The sequence below is a fragment of the Manis javanica genome, chromosome 9, assembly GCF_040802235.1.
Source record: "Manis javanica isolate MJ-LG chromosome 9, MJ_LKY, whole genome shotgun sequence".
Lineage (NCBI taxonomy): Eukaryota > Metazoa > Chordata > Mammalia > Pholidota > Manidae > Manis > Manis javanica.
Window position 1 is genome coordinate 4,458,675 of NC_133164.1, and position 15,340 is coordinate 4,474,014.

At 44.0% G+C, this 15,340-nt stretch overlaps 1 protein-coding gene across 3 annotated transcripts in view; it reads left to right on the plus strand.

The window, feature by feature from the left end:
* NALF1 (NALCN channel auxiliary factor 1) overlaps positions 1–15,340 on the plus strand; it is a 535,206-nt gene that overhangs the window by 488,441 nt on the left and 31,425 nt on the right. For 2 of the 3 annotated variants that reach the window (XM_037024981.2, XM_037024979.2), the window contains exon 2: positions 13,544–13,715. In XM_037024981.2, coding sequence (XP_036880876.1) covers positions 13,544–13,715 — 172 coding nt within the window. Of the gene's footprint in view, positions 1–13,543; positions 13,716–14,706; positions 14,817–15,340 lie in introns of those variants that run through there. The other variant, XM_037024980.2, reaches the window with a different exon arrangement.

A 15,340-nucleotide genomic window follows, 5' to 3' on the forward strand; every position in this document is an offset into this window, starting at 1 on the left:
TTTGATGTATAAAAGCCCTCTGCAGACATGGCGTGTTCCAGGCATTTTCCTTAGAAGGGTTTTACACACCTTGTGTCTTGAACAATTTAGTGGCTTGAATAATAAAATCCATTCCGTAAGTCCTCTTACAGCAAGGTGCAGTGCCAGAGACAGAAGCTCTCTACAACATGAAATGTCCTGACAAGGAGGCTGGAAGGTGCAAAGTGGCCCTAACACTATCATTTTCAAAGGAAAAATTAAGACAACCAAAAAAGCAGGTATTGGGGGATTCACAACCAGTGGGAATGGCAGGATTTAGAGGCATCTGTACTGTTTACCTGAGGGTAACTGAACACTATGTTTCTACAAAAAATATTGGAAAAAAATTAACACAGAATTGAGAGTCTGTGTGCAAGTTCATAATATCTGTGTTTTGTAAAATGGAAGAATGTCTTGAGGGACGGGAGTGCTGACTAGGTGGAGATGAATTGTGTACAGACTCCATGGATTTTCTAATGGTACGTTGAGTTGCTCAGTCTATACTTGTCATTTATTTTACCAAAAAGAAGTCCCCTGAAATGATATAACACAAGAATGTCTACATACACACCAGTGATATAACATACAAGAACGACGGGTGAACCACGTATTTTTGTGAGCGTAGAGTACCCAGATCTCAACATAGATGTGTAGCCAATGGCTGGGGCCTAGGATCTGGAAATAGTCTGGGTTTTAAATTCCGGCTCCTTGGCTCAGCTTGGGCACTTCAGTCAGGGATTCAAACTTTCTGGGCTCCATTTTTCACATCCCTAAGAAAGCTTAAAAATACCTCAGAGGTTGTTGTGAGGATGCAATGAGCTACCACGCTGTGATACTTTCACCAGCAGGGTCTGGCCCACGGCCAGGGCTATGGGAGCATTAGTAGTCATCCTCTGCTTTTGCTCAACATGCACTGATAAGATCTGCAGTCGTCTGTCCACTGTGATCATCATTATTTTGCTTCAGACTGATAGTAATTATGGAAAGTCAGGAAAATGGACTTTAACATTTCTTAGACAATAGGTCTATGAAATGCAATCTTTGGGATCTCATGTTCTGTTACTCATTCACTTTATCCTGCAGTGAATGAGAGCCCTGCAGGAATGACCTCACCTCTTAAATGTGTACGGAGTGAAACAAAGGCCCTGGGGTAATTTTTCACTGTGAAGAAGAATATCCCTCCAAATGTTTACACATTCCAATAAACACGCAATTAACATGATTTTGCTCTTGTAACAGAAAATGTAAGAGGCATTTTCTGGCTGAAACTGATTTTACATAATGAAGAGCATCTTTAATTCTAAAGAATAAAACCAAACTATAGCTTGTCAGGATTTTCTGATTTCTTTACTTGCTCACATACAGCAGCCTCCCTCTCTGATCTCTCAAACCCTGCAGTGCGCTCTCCGGGTGTTCAGTGATTCCCACAACCTTGTGTGTTTAAACCCCAGGCACGGCTATAGTAAATCACTTCCTTTCCAGCTCACTGACCCTCACAAAAACAGCCTTGAAGATGAGGCTAAACTGTGTAAGGACTGTGTTGGAGGCATAGATCTACCCAGCACTAAACATGTAAGGAATGTGTGTGGAGGTGGGGCATGTAAAGGCTGATTGTGTTGTTTGTGCTAACTTGTAAGGAATAGCTCAGTTCCTGTTCCAGAGCAAGGGAAGCAGTGAAGGCGGTGTTTTTCCCCCTGATACCATAATGGCACTTGGCCAAATGTGAAGAAGGTGTGTGTGCGTGTGTGTGTGTGTGTGTGTGTGTGTGTGTGTGTGTGTGTGGTAAGAGGATGGGGGAAACGATGGTTCTTTGATTTGTATTCTCAGTGTCTCTATGTAATGACATTGAATGATAAGTTCCTTTGTTATTTAGCCTTCAGAACAGGTATTTTAAGGGACTAATAATTATTTCAGAGAAGAAGGTAGTCAGCACAGCAAAACACCTGCCTACATGAAAGCCAGTTGTTGGTTTTAAATTGTAAGGCATTGCCGTGGACACAAACTTCATGAGCTTTTGACCAGTTAACACTGCTTTAGGCTGCTAATACATATCTAACGTTCAGACATGGGAATATCATTTGTATATGCAGTGATCTATTCAATTCATGCATATAAATATGCATTCTTAACATTGAAAATTCTTAAAATTAAATATCATGATTACTGGATATTCTAAGTTTACATAATGATATGAGACGTGCTTTCTTAATTTTCAGTACATTCAGGGACTTTCTGTTGGGTCTTATTCTGAGTGTAGAACTAATCGCGGCCCTCTTCCTCCAAATAATACGCAACACTCCGCTCTGTGCCCCAAAGCTGTACTCCCCTGGTGCCAGCCATTTTATTATTCCTAACCATGAATTCCATTAATTATAGTTTTCAATAATAATGACTATTATATTACTTTAAACCTAACATTATTTTATATTAAAAACATATCTCTGATTGTTACCATGCTAAGCTCAAGATAAAAGAAGACATATGACCTAAGAGTGACCTGCCCGCCCACCAACTCCTATACTGTACTTGTTTCTGCACAAGTAGGAATGAAATGTCATCTTGCCCTAGAGTTCTGTGCTTTTAAACTCAATATTTGCAGGGGTAGGTCGGAAAGGTCAAGTAGCCTACATTCATATTTGGGCTCTATGAACAATATTACTCTTATTTTTCTCTAAGATATGCACAATATACTTGGAGAACAGGAAATGCGTTATATTTTACTAGCCTCCCAGAATAAGACTGGAAAGTAAATGGAACACAGAAACACCCACTTAAAAATTGTCTTAGGAAATTTTTTATGGAGGAATTCAGAAGTCCTACCTTTCAAATTAACAGCTTGTCTTACTTTGAATTACAAAGTCATTGCGCATGAGTGAATTTATTTCTATGTTACTTGAAGCATCTTAATTTTATCATTCGAAGACATGTATTTTCTGATTTCCTAGACAACTACATGATCTAAGATGTTAAAAGAATATTTTGCTTAATATCAATGTTTACTGAGGAGCTAGAAAACCATGGACAATTTCAGGGAGAAAAATATTTCCCTTTTCTGTTGTCCCCCAATACTTGGTGAAACATTTGAGAATGTATTTATGATGCATTCTGATTGAATTCAACAAATGATTTAATTTTCACATGTGTCTATAAATAGCATTAGCAGTTAGAGATTTAAGTCTTCCTTGCTCGGTCGGCTAAGTCAGACCAAATTAAACATAAAATCATAGCTTTTACTACTATCATTGCTACTAAAAATCAGCTCCATTATGTCCTTACCCAAAATTGTACTTATTTACCCAGCCTCTATCACTTGCCTTTGAGAGATTACCTTGGAGGAAATGGATCCCATTCATTTCTAGATTAAAAATACAAAATAATAGTAACACTGAAATGTTGGTTGAGAAAATAAATCCAACTTAACAGAACAGGAGAGATTTGCATACACCTGCTTCACTGCCCATGGCCATTTGCACTCACCCTTAGCTGTGTGTACACAAACTCATTCATTCATTCAGGAAGTAACAACCAAGTGCTACCAGAGGCCACACCTCCCACTGGTGGAATATACACTGCCCAGTAAAGACACCCCGGTCCTTGCCCTCTTTATGGCTTTTGGGTTTTGTCTAACTCAGGTTTAAACATCTGTGCAACACAGTTACACAATTTACATGATTTTTTTCCAGTGCTTGAAAGTTTACAATTATTAGTTGAGTTCCAGCTCTTCATAAGTAGGGTGTACACACCTAGGGCATACGTAAGATGATCCGTTGAAAGATGACAATAAAATGTTAAAATTCTATTTCTGTTACCACTTATCCTATTCTTTGCAATCACTTATGTTTTGTGTATGCTTTATAATGTGTCTATTATACAGTAGCTCATGTGTACACTTTATAAATAAGTATATATATGTAAAGGAAATATGCTAAGATTCTTAAATCAATGGAGTATTAAAAATGTCTGGCAAGTACTGTTTAAAAAACACACAATTTAGTGTCCTTTTGTATAACTGAATAGTTAAATAAAATGTTCATAAGAAAAATATGAGAGGATGATTTAGGACGAAGACTAGAAAAATAAGCTCCTGATCGGCTATGGCTGTCAGCTCTAGTGATGGGCAGTTTTTAAATGGATATAATCCTGGTTCTTTCCCCGTTAACAATAGTATTATTCATGTCATCAGTGCTAGAGTTTTAAGCGTGTGTTAATAAGGTCACAAACACTGAGTCCTCTCCTTAAAATAGTTCACTATTGAGTAAAATGTGCAGCCGTTGCTGAAGCGTCTTCCAGAGACAAGGCTGCAGGATGCAGTGGGAGGTGCCTGCATCTCCGAAGCTGGCTCTAGAGGAGGTGTTTCTGTAACCCGGGAGCAGCCTGGGTGCACGTGGATCGGCCTTGCTGCCACCTGCCCCTGGCTCACAGGAAGACCCCTCTGGGCATGGGGAGGGCATGGGGCGGCCTGACGCGGAACCTCTGCCCGGCTCTGCTGTGTTCTGCGGTGGGGCGTCGGACAGATCATGGACACGCTCCTGCAGCCTCAGTTTTCACATACCTAAAACCAGAATGATCACGCTCACCTCACGTAGATGACACCGAAGATGCCTGGTGGGAAACCTCCCAGTCCCCTGTGTGAGTGTCCGGGGCCAGTCTCGCTGCCTCCCTCCTGCCCTTTGCCCCTCCTTCCCGGTTCTGTATACCACATGCACACTGACCTCCTCTGCCATGCCCTGCACACCCTCTCCGATCATTACTGATTTCGGCTTCTCCAAACCAACAGGTCCCAAAGGTAACCCACCGGCTGGCACACCCCACCTTGTCTCCTTCAATTGGACCACATGATGTTTGATGCCAGGGAAAATGTCCAGTTCGAGCATTTTAACCTGCCCTCCACCCCGCCTCCCAGAGAACTCACCTACCACCAGGCCCTCAGCCGGCTCCCAATAATTTCGGATGAACAGGTAGACCGGATGACGCCTGCGGAGCGAAGGCTTGTCCAGATCAGTTAGCTTCTTACGTTTCATTACAACAGGCAGCAACTCTGTATCCTCATTAGAATTGTCAAGTGTTCACTCTGTGCCTTTTTAAAGCTATGAACTCTACTAGGATCAGTGGCAATTTCCTGGCAGTCCGTGCAGACCAGGTTTAAATGAAGCGCATGTTTCAAGGGCCGGGACACGACAGGCTGCACTCCCAAGGCGCTGGTCCGCTCACAGGGAGCCGGCAGCTCTTCCTGTCCCTGCTCCCGGCTAGCAGGACATAACAGGGTAAAGTACCACGTCAGAGCGAGTGCCTGGGATTCAGCACCAGCTGTACACCGACCCTGTGATGACTAGATCAGAAGGTGCCCACATCTGTGGGGAAAATAAAGTGTGCAAAGAGCCACGTCAGCAAGGAGCAGGGACACCTTCTTCGAGCAGAGATAGATCGCTACTGTTTTGCATTGACAGCTATCAGGAATCCGATATTGGCAAAGTGGGGTGGCAGTCATGTGTTCTTGGTACAGGAAAGGTCTTGGCAAAGTGGCGAAGAAGCAAAGAATTTAGATATATCCCCAAAGCATTTTATGTAACTCAGTTTACTTTATCATTTCAAATTTTCTGTATTTTACATTGGCTTCTATGTCAAAGTTAGGCATTAACTTTCTTTAGACCTCTTGGGTGTGTTTCTGTTAAGTGAGATGCTGAAAGTAAGTCCCATTCTATTTAGTTTTACGAAACAAAAGGATGCATCTGGATTTTTTAGTGAATATGCTGATTAGTTATTATAGTTCCTCAGTGTGCGGTGGTGTTGTCTAAATATATTCTAGACTCTGGATTATGACTCTATTCATTTATTAATCATTAAGTGCTCCATCAACTCCTCCATGCATCCAACGAAGTAAGGAAAGTTTAACATATCACTCATCTCCTTTCCTGGGTGAATATATTATCCCTTCATAAGCTTAAGAATAGTTTCATGTTTCTCATCTACAGACTCACTTCCACTCCCCTTTCTTCAAAAGGCTGATTTCCCTAATTTTTAAGCCCTTTTCAAAATTCTAAATTCACTTAAGGTATGGAGTCCCAAACTAAATTTATATTGAAGTGTTCACTCAGTACTTTTTTAAAGTCATACATTCTAATGAGAACACTGGCTTTTAATGATAGTTAATGTAGATCTGGTTTAAATGCAGAGGGCGTCTAGAGGACCCTCTAGCATGTAATACTGCTGCATTCCCAAAGTGTCGGTTCACTGATGGTCTACACAGGAAGATTTCATTTACTGCTGTCCTTTTCTGACTCCAGCAAAGGATCTTGAGGAACAGCAGTTATATCCACTCATGGCTGAGACTCGATGTAATCACTATGAAAGATCAGCCTTCCTGTCCAAAGCCCACTAGCTGACTTCCTGCCCTGCCACTAACGTGATAATCCGGTGAAGGCAGCTTATTAAAAGGCATCTTTCTTGACACCCAAAGAAATGGCTGTTTACTAACTGCGAGTTTAATTTACCTATTACTACCATTGTTAATATTCATTTCTAGTTAAAGATAGAACTGTTCTGGAAAGGTTTGAGTTAGTGTCATCTGTCTACTGAACATTTCTGCCATAATCCCAGCCAGAGTAGCTTGTCCATTTTTAAAAAACAAGTTGAGAAAAGATTCTGCTCTCTGGAGCTCTGCAGGTCCTCCGTGAGCCCCCTGCATGAAACCACAGCTGCCAACCCACCCCTTTGTGCCCCAAGACCTAAACCATGGTCTCTGTTTGGAAAGAGAGGTGGACTTTTAAGGTGGTATTTCTTTAGCATTTATTTGGCCTTCAATAAAAGAGCTGGCTGATCACTTCAAAAGGGACGCACAGGATGTAATGTCTTGGAAGCTCGTCAAGGTTCATGGCTTGAGTCCTTGCTCTGTTCAGGCGGACTGGCTCACACTGACCGAGTCACCAAGTGGGGCTGTGCAGACCCAAAGGCCACATTTTGAATGTCCAACAAGAATTCCACTGAAGGACAATTTCTCCCAGGTGTGCCCAGGATGCTGGGAATACAAGAGTGTGCAAGGCCCCTTCACGGGAGTTTGGAAGGTGATGCAGAGAGGAGCAGGCATCGCATTCAGGGGGTGCCCTTGGGAAGAGCCCACCCCAGAGTCTGCAGAGGGGTGGGTGTCAGGGACGACGTACAGATGAGGGCACTCGAGATGGGCAGGAATCAGCCAGGCTGAGGGCTCTGGGAGGGGGTGGAAGGAGGGGCACGGGCGTGGGGCCGTGGAGGGCATGGCTCGTTCAGGGGCCGTACATGTCGCTCTCCCCGGCCAGAGGGCAGGACAAGGGTGGGCGTGGACAGAGGTGAGCTGGTGAGCTAAGCAGGACAAGGGTGCAGAGCTCTGAGTCCGTTAACGAGGTTTGAACGTTTTCCGGAGTGCTGTGGAGAGGCCCTCCATGACTTAAAGTGGAGTAGTGACGTAATCAAACACATCTGAGAAAGATTACTCTAACTTCAGTGTACAGAACAGCATGGAGGCGGAGGTCATGCCTAAGTCCCCCCAGATAGGTCTGTGGATCGTCCCTGCCATCCTCCAGGTGGACCACGGCGGTGGTGCTGCCAATGGAAACCACGAGATTGCAGCAGCCGGTCGCCACCCAGACAGTGGGCCCCTGGGGCTCGGTGAGCACACTGCGGGGGGGACAGGGGGACATCGGGGCACCTCCGAATTGCTCCCAGAAGAGAAGATGCCAGCTTCTACTCTGGACTTGTATGGGCTGAGATGCTAAGACTGAAACGGAGGCACATAGGAGACACTTTATAGACAGATGAGATACCCAGAGGGAGACAGGTGCATCAAAAATAAAGATTCAGGCTCCACCCTTTTAAAGAAGACAATGAATCATGAGAGTGGGTGATTGCCCCCGAACGATGTGGAGAAATCAATTTAGAACAGAAGCCTAAGGGATGGCAACATTTTGGGGAGGGGCAGAAGGCACAGCCCATAACAACCCGACAGAACAAGCAGCAAGGGGGGAAGGCACAGCCAAGGGGCAACGGGAAGCCCAGCGGGATGGACGGGGTCCTGCCATGGGGCCCTGGCCTCTCAGGAGGTTGCTTAATCAGCAATGATCTTTGCTGTCAAGAGGTCAAATAAGAAAATTAGAGATTCTAGCAGCTGGGTTTATCAGCAGAGGGGCCAAGGTGCTTAGAAAGGAGAGTTTCTGTGGAGAGTTTGGGACAACGCAGGACGGGCTTCACAGAGGAGCGAGTGGGAAAAGGGAATGACCTGGCTTTGTGTCCCCGGACAGCGCTGGACACACACTGACAGACATTTCACTGGCTTCCATTGCTTCTGGGCCTCACCCCAAGTCATCTTTGGATGAAACATCCCCTACTCGAGAAAGCTCGGTGGTGATCCTGCTTTTCCTCATCTTTTCCAGCATGTATGGGTCTGTAGATGGTCACAACGCCATGCTGACCAGCAGACCGATTGCCTCTGCTGCGGGACTGGCCGAGGGCCCTGGCACGATGGCGGGAATGGTTTGGGTGGATGTGAACGTGTAGGGCAGCGCCAGGAAGCTGGGAGCATTCATAAGCTCAGGACAGACCAAGTGTTACAACAGGATTCCAAAGTGGGGCAACAACAGAAAATAGATAGACATTTGCATTTTATTCAGAGAATGGAGCTGAGACACTGCCCTGGAGCACAAGGTGTGCTGCTGTGTGGGTCTTTGGTGGGTCAGGGCACCTGGCTTAGGACGCTGTCCACCTCTTAATCTCCCCAGATGATTTAGCTCATCCTTAGATAACAATTTTTTTTTTTGCTTCCTTTGAAAATACATCAGTATTTCCAATTTGTGGGTGCAATGTGTTTTAACCAGACACAGACACAGATATTGAAGAAAGAAGACAGTCAGATATATGAATGTGAAAATTTGTTTTGACTTCCACCTCCATTTATCGTTGTGCCAGCATGCGTTATGCATCAAAGCGCGTTAGCCTGAGGCAGTTACTATGGCAGACTACTGCTTACATAACCAACTATTTCACCCCCACATACTCAAAACTTAGGCCACTAATGCACGAGAGCCGACAGAAAAGGATCTAATAAAATGTATGAACACATGTTAAAATGTAAACGGAGCTGGTCCTTACCAGTGCTTGGGGAAAAAAGGAAAGCAACTTTTGGACATTTCTAATACAAAGATGATAACCATTTTCAATACCTGACATTTTTCTTAATAATAAAAAAGTGTGACCAACAGGATATTTTTGTTCAGCAGGCTAACATATATTTGCAATATAAATCTGCTACCAAGCTCTAAATCACAGATGTGGATTTGGGGGGAAGGAGGTAAGCATATTTAAGAGAAATGAGGATCTCAACTTCCATTGGAAAAATATTAATATTAGGCATTTTGGCTACAGCACAAGATTAGCCATAGCCGAGTGGAATGTCCAGAAGCAAGAGAGGGGGTGAGGGCCTGAACTGGTACCAGCTGGCAGCATTTTATGATGGCAGTCCCATTAACTGTGACCTTGAGGGACTTGCGTGCCAAACGGTGATTATGTCAGGCCCATCCTCACAACCACATAAAGAATTTCTCCCCAAGTTCCGTAGCTTAACATCGCTTCCCACAATCAGGGAGCAGACATAGGACCCTTCCTCTAACTCTCGAGATTTTCGACTCAACCATGTTTGTATCATTGCAACACAAACGTCGCTGAACGCAGAAAATTCTATTTAAATCAGTTCTGATCGCGAGCCTGGACATGAGCTCGGCAGACCACAGCTCCCGTGGATTGCTCCTCCTCCCCTGACCCTGTGCCAACCCACTCACACCTCCAAACAAGCCCACGAACCCCAGGCAGTAGGCAGAGGAGACTCAGAAGTCAGCAGGGGGGGCGGGAGGGGGCTCGTTACAGCCATGGCGCAGAATCCCAAGGGAATGCTCCAAAGGTGCAGCTTTGAAATGAAGTCACTTGCAAAAAAAAAAAAAAAAAAGTATGTGAGAAACAAATAAGAAATGAAACGTACTCGGTGGATAGCTCCCAAATAATGTGGGGTGTTCCTAAGACAGTGGCCTGGAAGTCAGGGATTAGGGGCTGGCGTCAGCCGCCACCTTTCCAGGCCCTGGTTGTCACCTTAAAATGAGAGGCTCAGCCGGCCGGTGTCCAGGGCCTTTCTGCTCCAGGAGGCCGTGCCCACGACTCCAGAGACCCACAGGGTTTCACCCCCTCCTCACCTCCTGCTCCTCTCAGCTGAGTCACAGCTGCCAGCAGTGTTCCCAGTGGAAAAGGGCTGGGCTAGTTGGCAAGACCTGAATTCCATTCCTTTGCTACTACAGTCCCTCTGTAGCTCAGTTTCTTTCTTTGTAAAATAGTTCCGCAATGCATCTCAGGATTTCGTGGGAAAAAATAACAAGGGAGAAAAAGAGAAAATCCTTACCCCAAAATTAAGAAAAACAGTGTTCTCCTTTACCCACTTTAATAATTTAGTCTGGTCCTTTTCTAGACTCTAACTGGAGAATATTTCCCATTTAGTGTACAGTGGGCGGCTGTCAAGCCAAGTTTCCGTACGCTTAGTCATCATTTCCACAGGACGCAGACGGAGGTGAGCATGTGGGTGAGAGGATCAGGTGAGATGTCCTTTAGGAGCACAGTCACCTGGCAGGTATTACTTCCAGAGACAGAACAATGTCCAAGCCCTCAGTGAGGAATGTGAGTGGATGTTGTTGAATTATTAATTTGTCACCAGAGACCTTACATGTGTTTTCACTTCTTTCCAAAATTATTGTGCAGCATCATATAGTCATGCATACTATTTAGTGATGTGTAGAAAAGCAATTCCTAATATTTCGCTTTGTAGGAGAAGGCGGAGTCAGTTTTAACTACATGGCCCGCCTTCCTCATACCGCAGAGTTGTTGTGAAGGAGGATTAGTGTGCTTTTTTAATCACATGCTTTTGTTTGAAATCCTTCAGTACTTTAAAAAACTAATCATCTTGTTTCTTTAGCTTTGTGCCACTGCAAACCATCTAACTTTCTCAACTCCCTCTCTCAAGGATTCCGAAAGCGTTTTGGAAAGTATCTTTGAGCCATTTCTTTCTCTCTTCCCTAACAAGAATCCTCCCGGCAACATACTGGCAAGACTTATCTTAACTCTATTTGAATTTTCCAGTTACAGAGAACTCAGTACCTCACAAGACATCCCATTTTGTGTCTCTTCTGGCAAGAAAGCCCCTCTCCACACTATGCCAGTGATTACCTGTTTTCCCTCTCATCTTTATTCCCTTACTTCACTTAAAAAAGCTATTGGCAATCACCACGTGGCAGCAGTTCCCTCAAATGCCAAAGATGGTGAGAACCTCAGCTTTCTTTATCTGCCCATGAAAGTGTCCTGATTGTTTTCTGACATGTCCCATTCCTAGAACTAAAATTTTAGACAATGTTGAAGACTCACATGCAGATTCCGCCATTGCATTTCAGAAGTCCAGGAGTGGGATCATAAAGGCTGAGGATGCAGTGACACTTGGCTGGGATGGGTTTCGAGCCCTGTGGACCATCAGAATTCTGCTGGCGGCTCTGCACATCGTGACCACTGTTCTTTATAGCTACTACCTGACATTTATAAAAAGCTGCCTTGATGACTTACTGAGTTTTTAAGCCAAAATTTGCAGAGGAAATTTAGCTGAAATAGCATTTAAGGACCCAGAATAAAAACGGACCCATTGCAGTTGCCCCAATGCTAAGGGGGCTGATTGCAAAAAAGATGTGCTTATTTCCCACAAACGTCATGCATCATACTATCTATTATGCATAGTGTATACATTACATAAACATACTATATACTACCCAAATTCCAATGGTATTTTGGAAAACATCTTCAGCTCTTCCAAAGTACGGTTAGGAAACCACTTTGCTCTTCTTTCTTACATGGTGGCTTTGAGCCCCCCTCTGACTACAAAACAGTACTGCCACCCCAGCCCCCACTCCTGCCTCCAGGGCCCACACCCAGCCACCCAGCCCACTTCCAGTGTGCACAGTAAGACCTGTTCAAACACCAAGAGGAGTACTAATTATTTGTATATTTTCTCATCAAGTGATATGTTGATTAGGAGCCATTAATGACAGAAAATAAATTACTCTGAGATATCTATAATTATATCCAAATTCACTGTATCCCATTTTACCTCCACTGAGCTACCTTTGACCAAAGAATAAAGCTTCATTTGATAATAAAAAGTTATGAATCAGAATTCAATGCAATCTTCCTCACACCAAATGGACATGCAATTCCGTGCTGACTTCAGACTTACCTGCCAATTCCCATGGAATTCCATAAGTTCTTAAAAAGTGTTTTGAGATTAAACAGCACAGTTATGAAGAATGCATGCAGGATTTGGATCTTACAGAATGTGGGTTTGAATTCTGGATTTCCCATTTACTTCTATTCTTTATTATTATTCGTATGCACAGCATGACTACTAGTTACCGTCTAAGTGTGTGCTGAGAATTAAAGGGGGAAAGCATGTAATGTACTCAGAACAGAGTATGAAGCATGAAGCTGGTAAGCACGGACTCTCCTCGCTGTTATTGTCACGTGTTTGCAGTACTAGTGTGGGTAAGCCGCTTGCTTCTCTAGGTAAGACATAGTTGAAGGAATCTTACATGACTATTAACCTCATTGGTTAATTGGTGCCAAGGATTTGGGGAACCCCTGAACTGCGGTGATAGATACTGTAGATGGGGGCTTTTGTTAGTATTTTATTTGATTTAGATGCAGCTTATTTCCTTATATTAGAAAAGGGTATTTTTTCAATATTAATTTTCTTGAATAGTTACCAAAAACAATGAGAGAAATAAAGTCATAGTCCTTTGCCATTTTATTAAATTAAATAAACACTTTACCCATGTTCGTGTGGATCACACAGCATCTCAAAGGGCTAAGCCGTGGTTCTGATGGGGTTTCCTTCCACGGCACCGCGCGTGTTATGTCTGACCTAGGCTGGGTGTTCCCAGACTTTTGGACATTTGATATGAGTCATCAATGTAAATGCCCCCCCGCCAGTCCTTCTGTGCTGCTGGGGTTCAGGCTCTGCCGGCGGCGCGGAGCCAGCATAGCAGAGGCTGGGCGCCATCTAGAGCCCATTGCAGGCAGGGCTGGAGGGACCCGATGCTCAGAACCGACCCACCACGCACACCGCAGTGAACGCAGCTACAGCATAGGGACCAGTCGGCGATTTCCTTTACTTCATTTATCTCTGGATTTTGAAACTTCAGGACCTGCTGTGCTGGACTGCTTTTCAAATGAGCTACATCAAATCAAATCCCATATTGCCTTTGCATTCTCTTAAGAGCTCAGTCAAGTAATGTTTTGCTCCCTTGAAAAGGGGAGCTGTTACCTTTGAGGCTACCTTTTTCTCACTTGCAGCGGGCCTTGCATAAATGGGTTTTCCTGCCATCCCCTTGAAGCCACAGCGTGCTTCTCCCAGTACAGCATGTCCTGTGCAGAGTCAGAACTGTTGTCACCCTCCCGATTTTTGATTCTTGTCTTTTTTCAGATTGTCTACAAAGCCTGGCTGTGTTCCCAGTACTTTGAAGTGGCACAGTTTAACTGCAGAAAGACAATTCCTTGCAAGCAGTACTGTTTGGAGGTTCAGACGAGGTGTCCGTTTATATTGCCCGACAACGACGACGTCATCTACGGGGGACTCTCCAGTTTCATCTGCACAGGTACAGAGCAGGGCCGGGCTTGCCACCCAGCCTTCTGATGCCACGTCAGTAAAAGGCATCAAAAGGCGGAGGCCTGCCTTCCTTGTGTGATGCACCTTTGCTTTGCCTGATGTAACCTTGGAGAGACAGACGGTATCCTCCACGTTTTCCTTCATAGGTGCCCCAAAAGGCGTTGCTCAGGAAATGCCACCTAACCTGTGGCTATGCTAGACTTACCTGTGACCATATCACTAACTTTGTTAAAGGACCAATCTGAGGGGAAAATAGCAGCACTCCTAGGGTGCACTTAATGTGACTTAGAGCAATTGGGTTCTGCCCGCATTCTCTTCGCGTAGCATAAGAACAGAGGATAGGATCAGGCCAGTGAAATTAGGATTCTTTTTCAAACTGGTCACAAGTTTATATCCCTATGCTCATTTTCTAAGAACTGTTAGGTTACTTTATTTTAAATAAGTGTCAAGAGCATAAAGAAATGTCCACCTAAGTAATCCATGGGCATGCGTGTGAGTGTATTAACTGCACAGTAAAGACCGGATGTAATTTTTATCATATTGCTCATTACAAATGTTTACTTCTTTCAGCAAATGATTTAGACTGGGGAAAACCTTCAGTTTCTGGGTATTTAGAATATCAGCCTTCAGTTTCTAGGTATTTAGAAGCATTACATAAGTTAGACCCGGAATATGATGGAAAGGATGAAAGTAGATTTTTTTTAACATAAATGACGAGTAGGCACATGAGGTCTGGACACTGCCCTGGTGAAGTGATCGTCAGAGATGTTCTGTGTTCCCGCTCAGTAAACAAAGGGCTATGCAGCGGTTTTGAAACTAGATTCTTGAGTTATAGTTCAGTTTCCAAGTTTTCAGAATAAAAACTATCATAAGTCTCAAGAAACATGAAACCTTTCTTAGATTAGACATTATGAAACTCCTCTAAGATGGGGTGACATATTGAGACAGTCAACATGAAAGTTTTGTCAAATTATTTCCAGATCCCCTTTTCACGTGCTTACCCATTGAGCCCTACTGTGCTAAGTGATAAGCCATGAAGAGAGTCCACCAACTTCCTCCTATAAGAATCTGCCTGAACAACCGAATGAGCAATTCTTGTGCTGCCCAGTCTTGCAGGAAGAACACCTGGCTGGAGGTTAGGAGACACGGGCCTTTGTCCTATTTCTATCATGTAGTCTTTCTGAGCCACCATCTCCCTATTAATAAATTAGGAATAGCAATGTCCACCGTGCATGTTTGCTATGAGGATTACAGATAAAGGAGAAGCACCAGATATGTCATCAAAAAGCAAGAGCCATTGCACATGAAAAAGTAATTTGTAGAATATAAAATGATTTGCCAGTGATTTTTATTATTCTGCTGATTTGATGCTAAGGTCATTTTTCGCGTAGTTCCTCTCCGGTGGGAAGACAGCAAGAGTAAGAGGGAGAGAGAGAGAGAGAGAGAGAGAGAGAGAGAGAGAGAGAGAGAGAGAGAGAGAGAGAATGCAGGCAAGGGGAAGGGACGGAGGGAAGGAGAAAATACATTAATCTTCTTCCCTTGAATCTGAGTCAAAATTCAGCAAACACAGGCTAGTACTCTATCTGGCTTTCACAAAAACCTCAGTAAATGGTC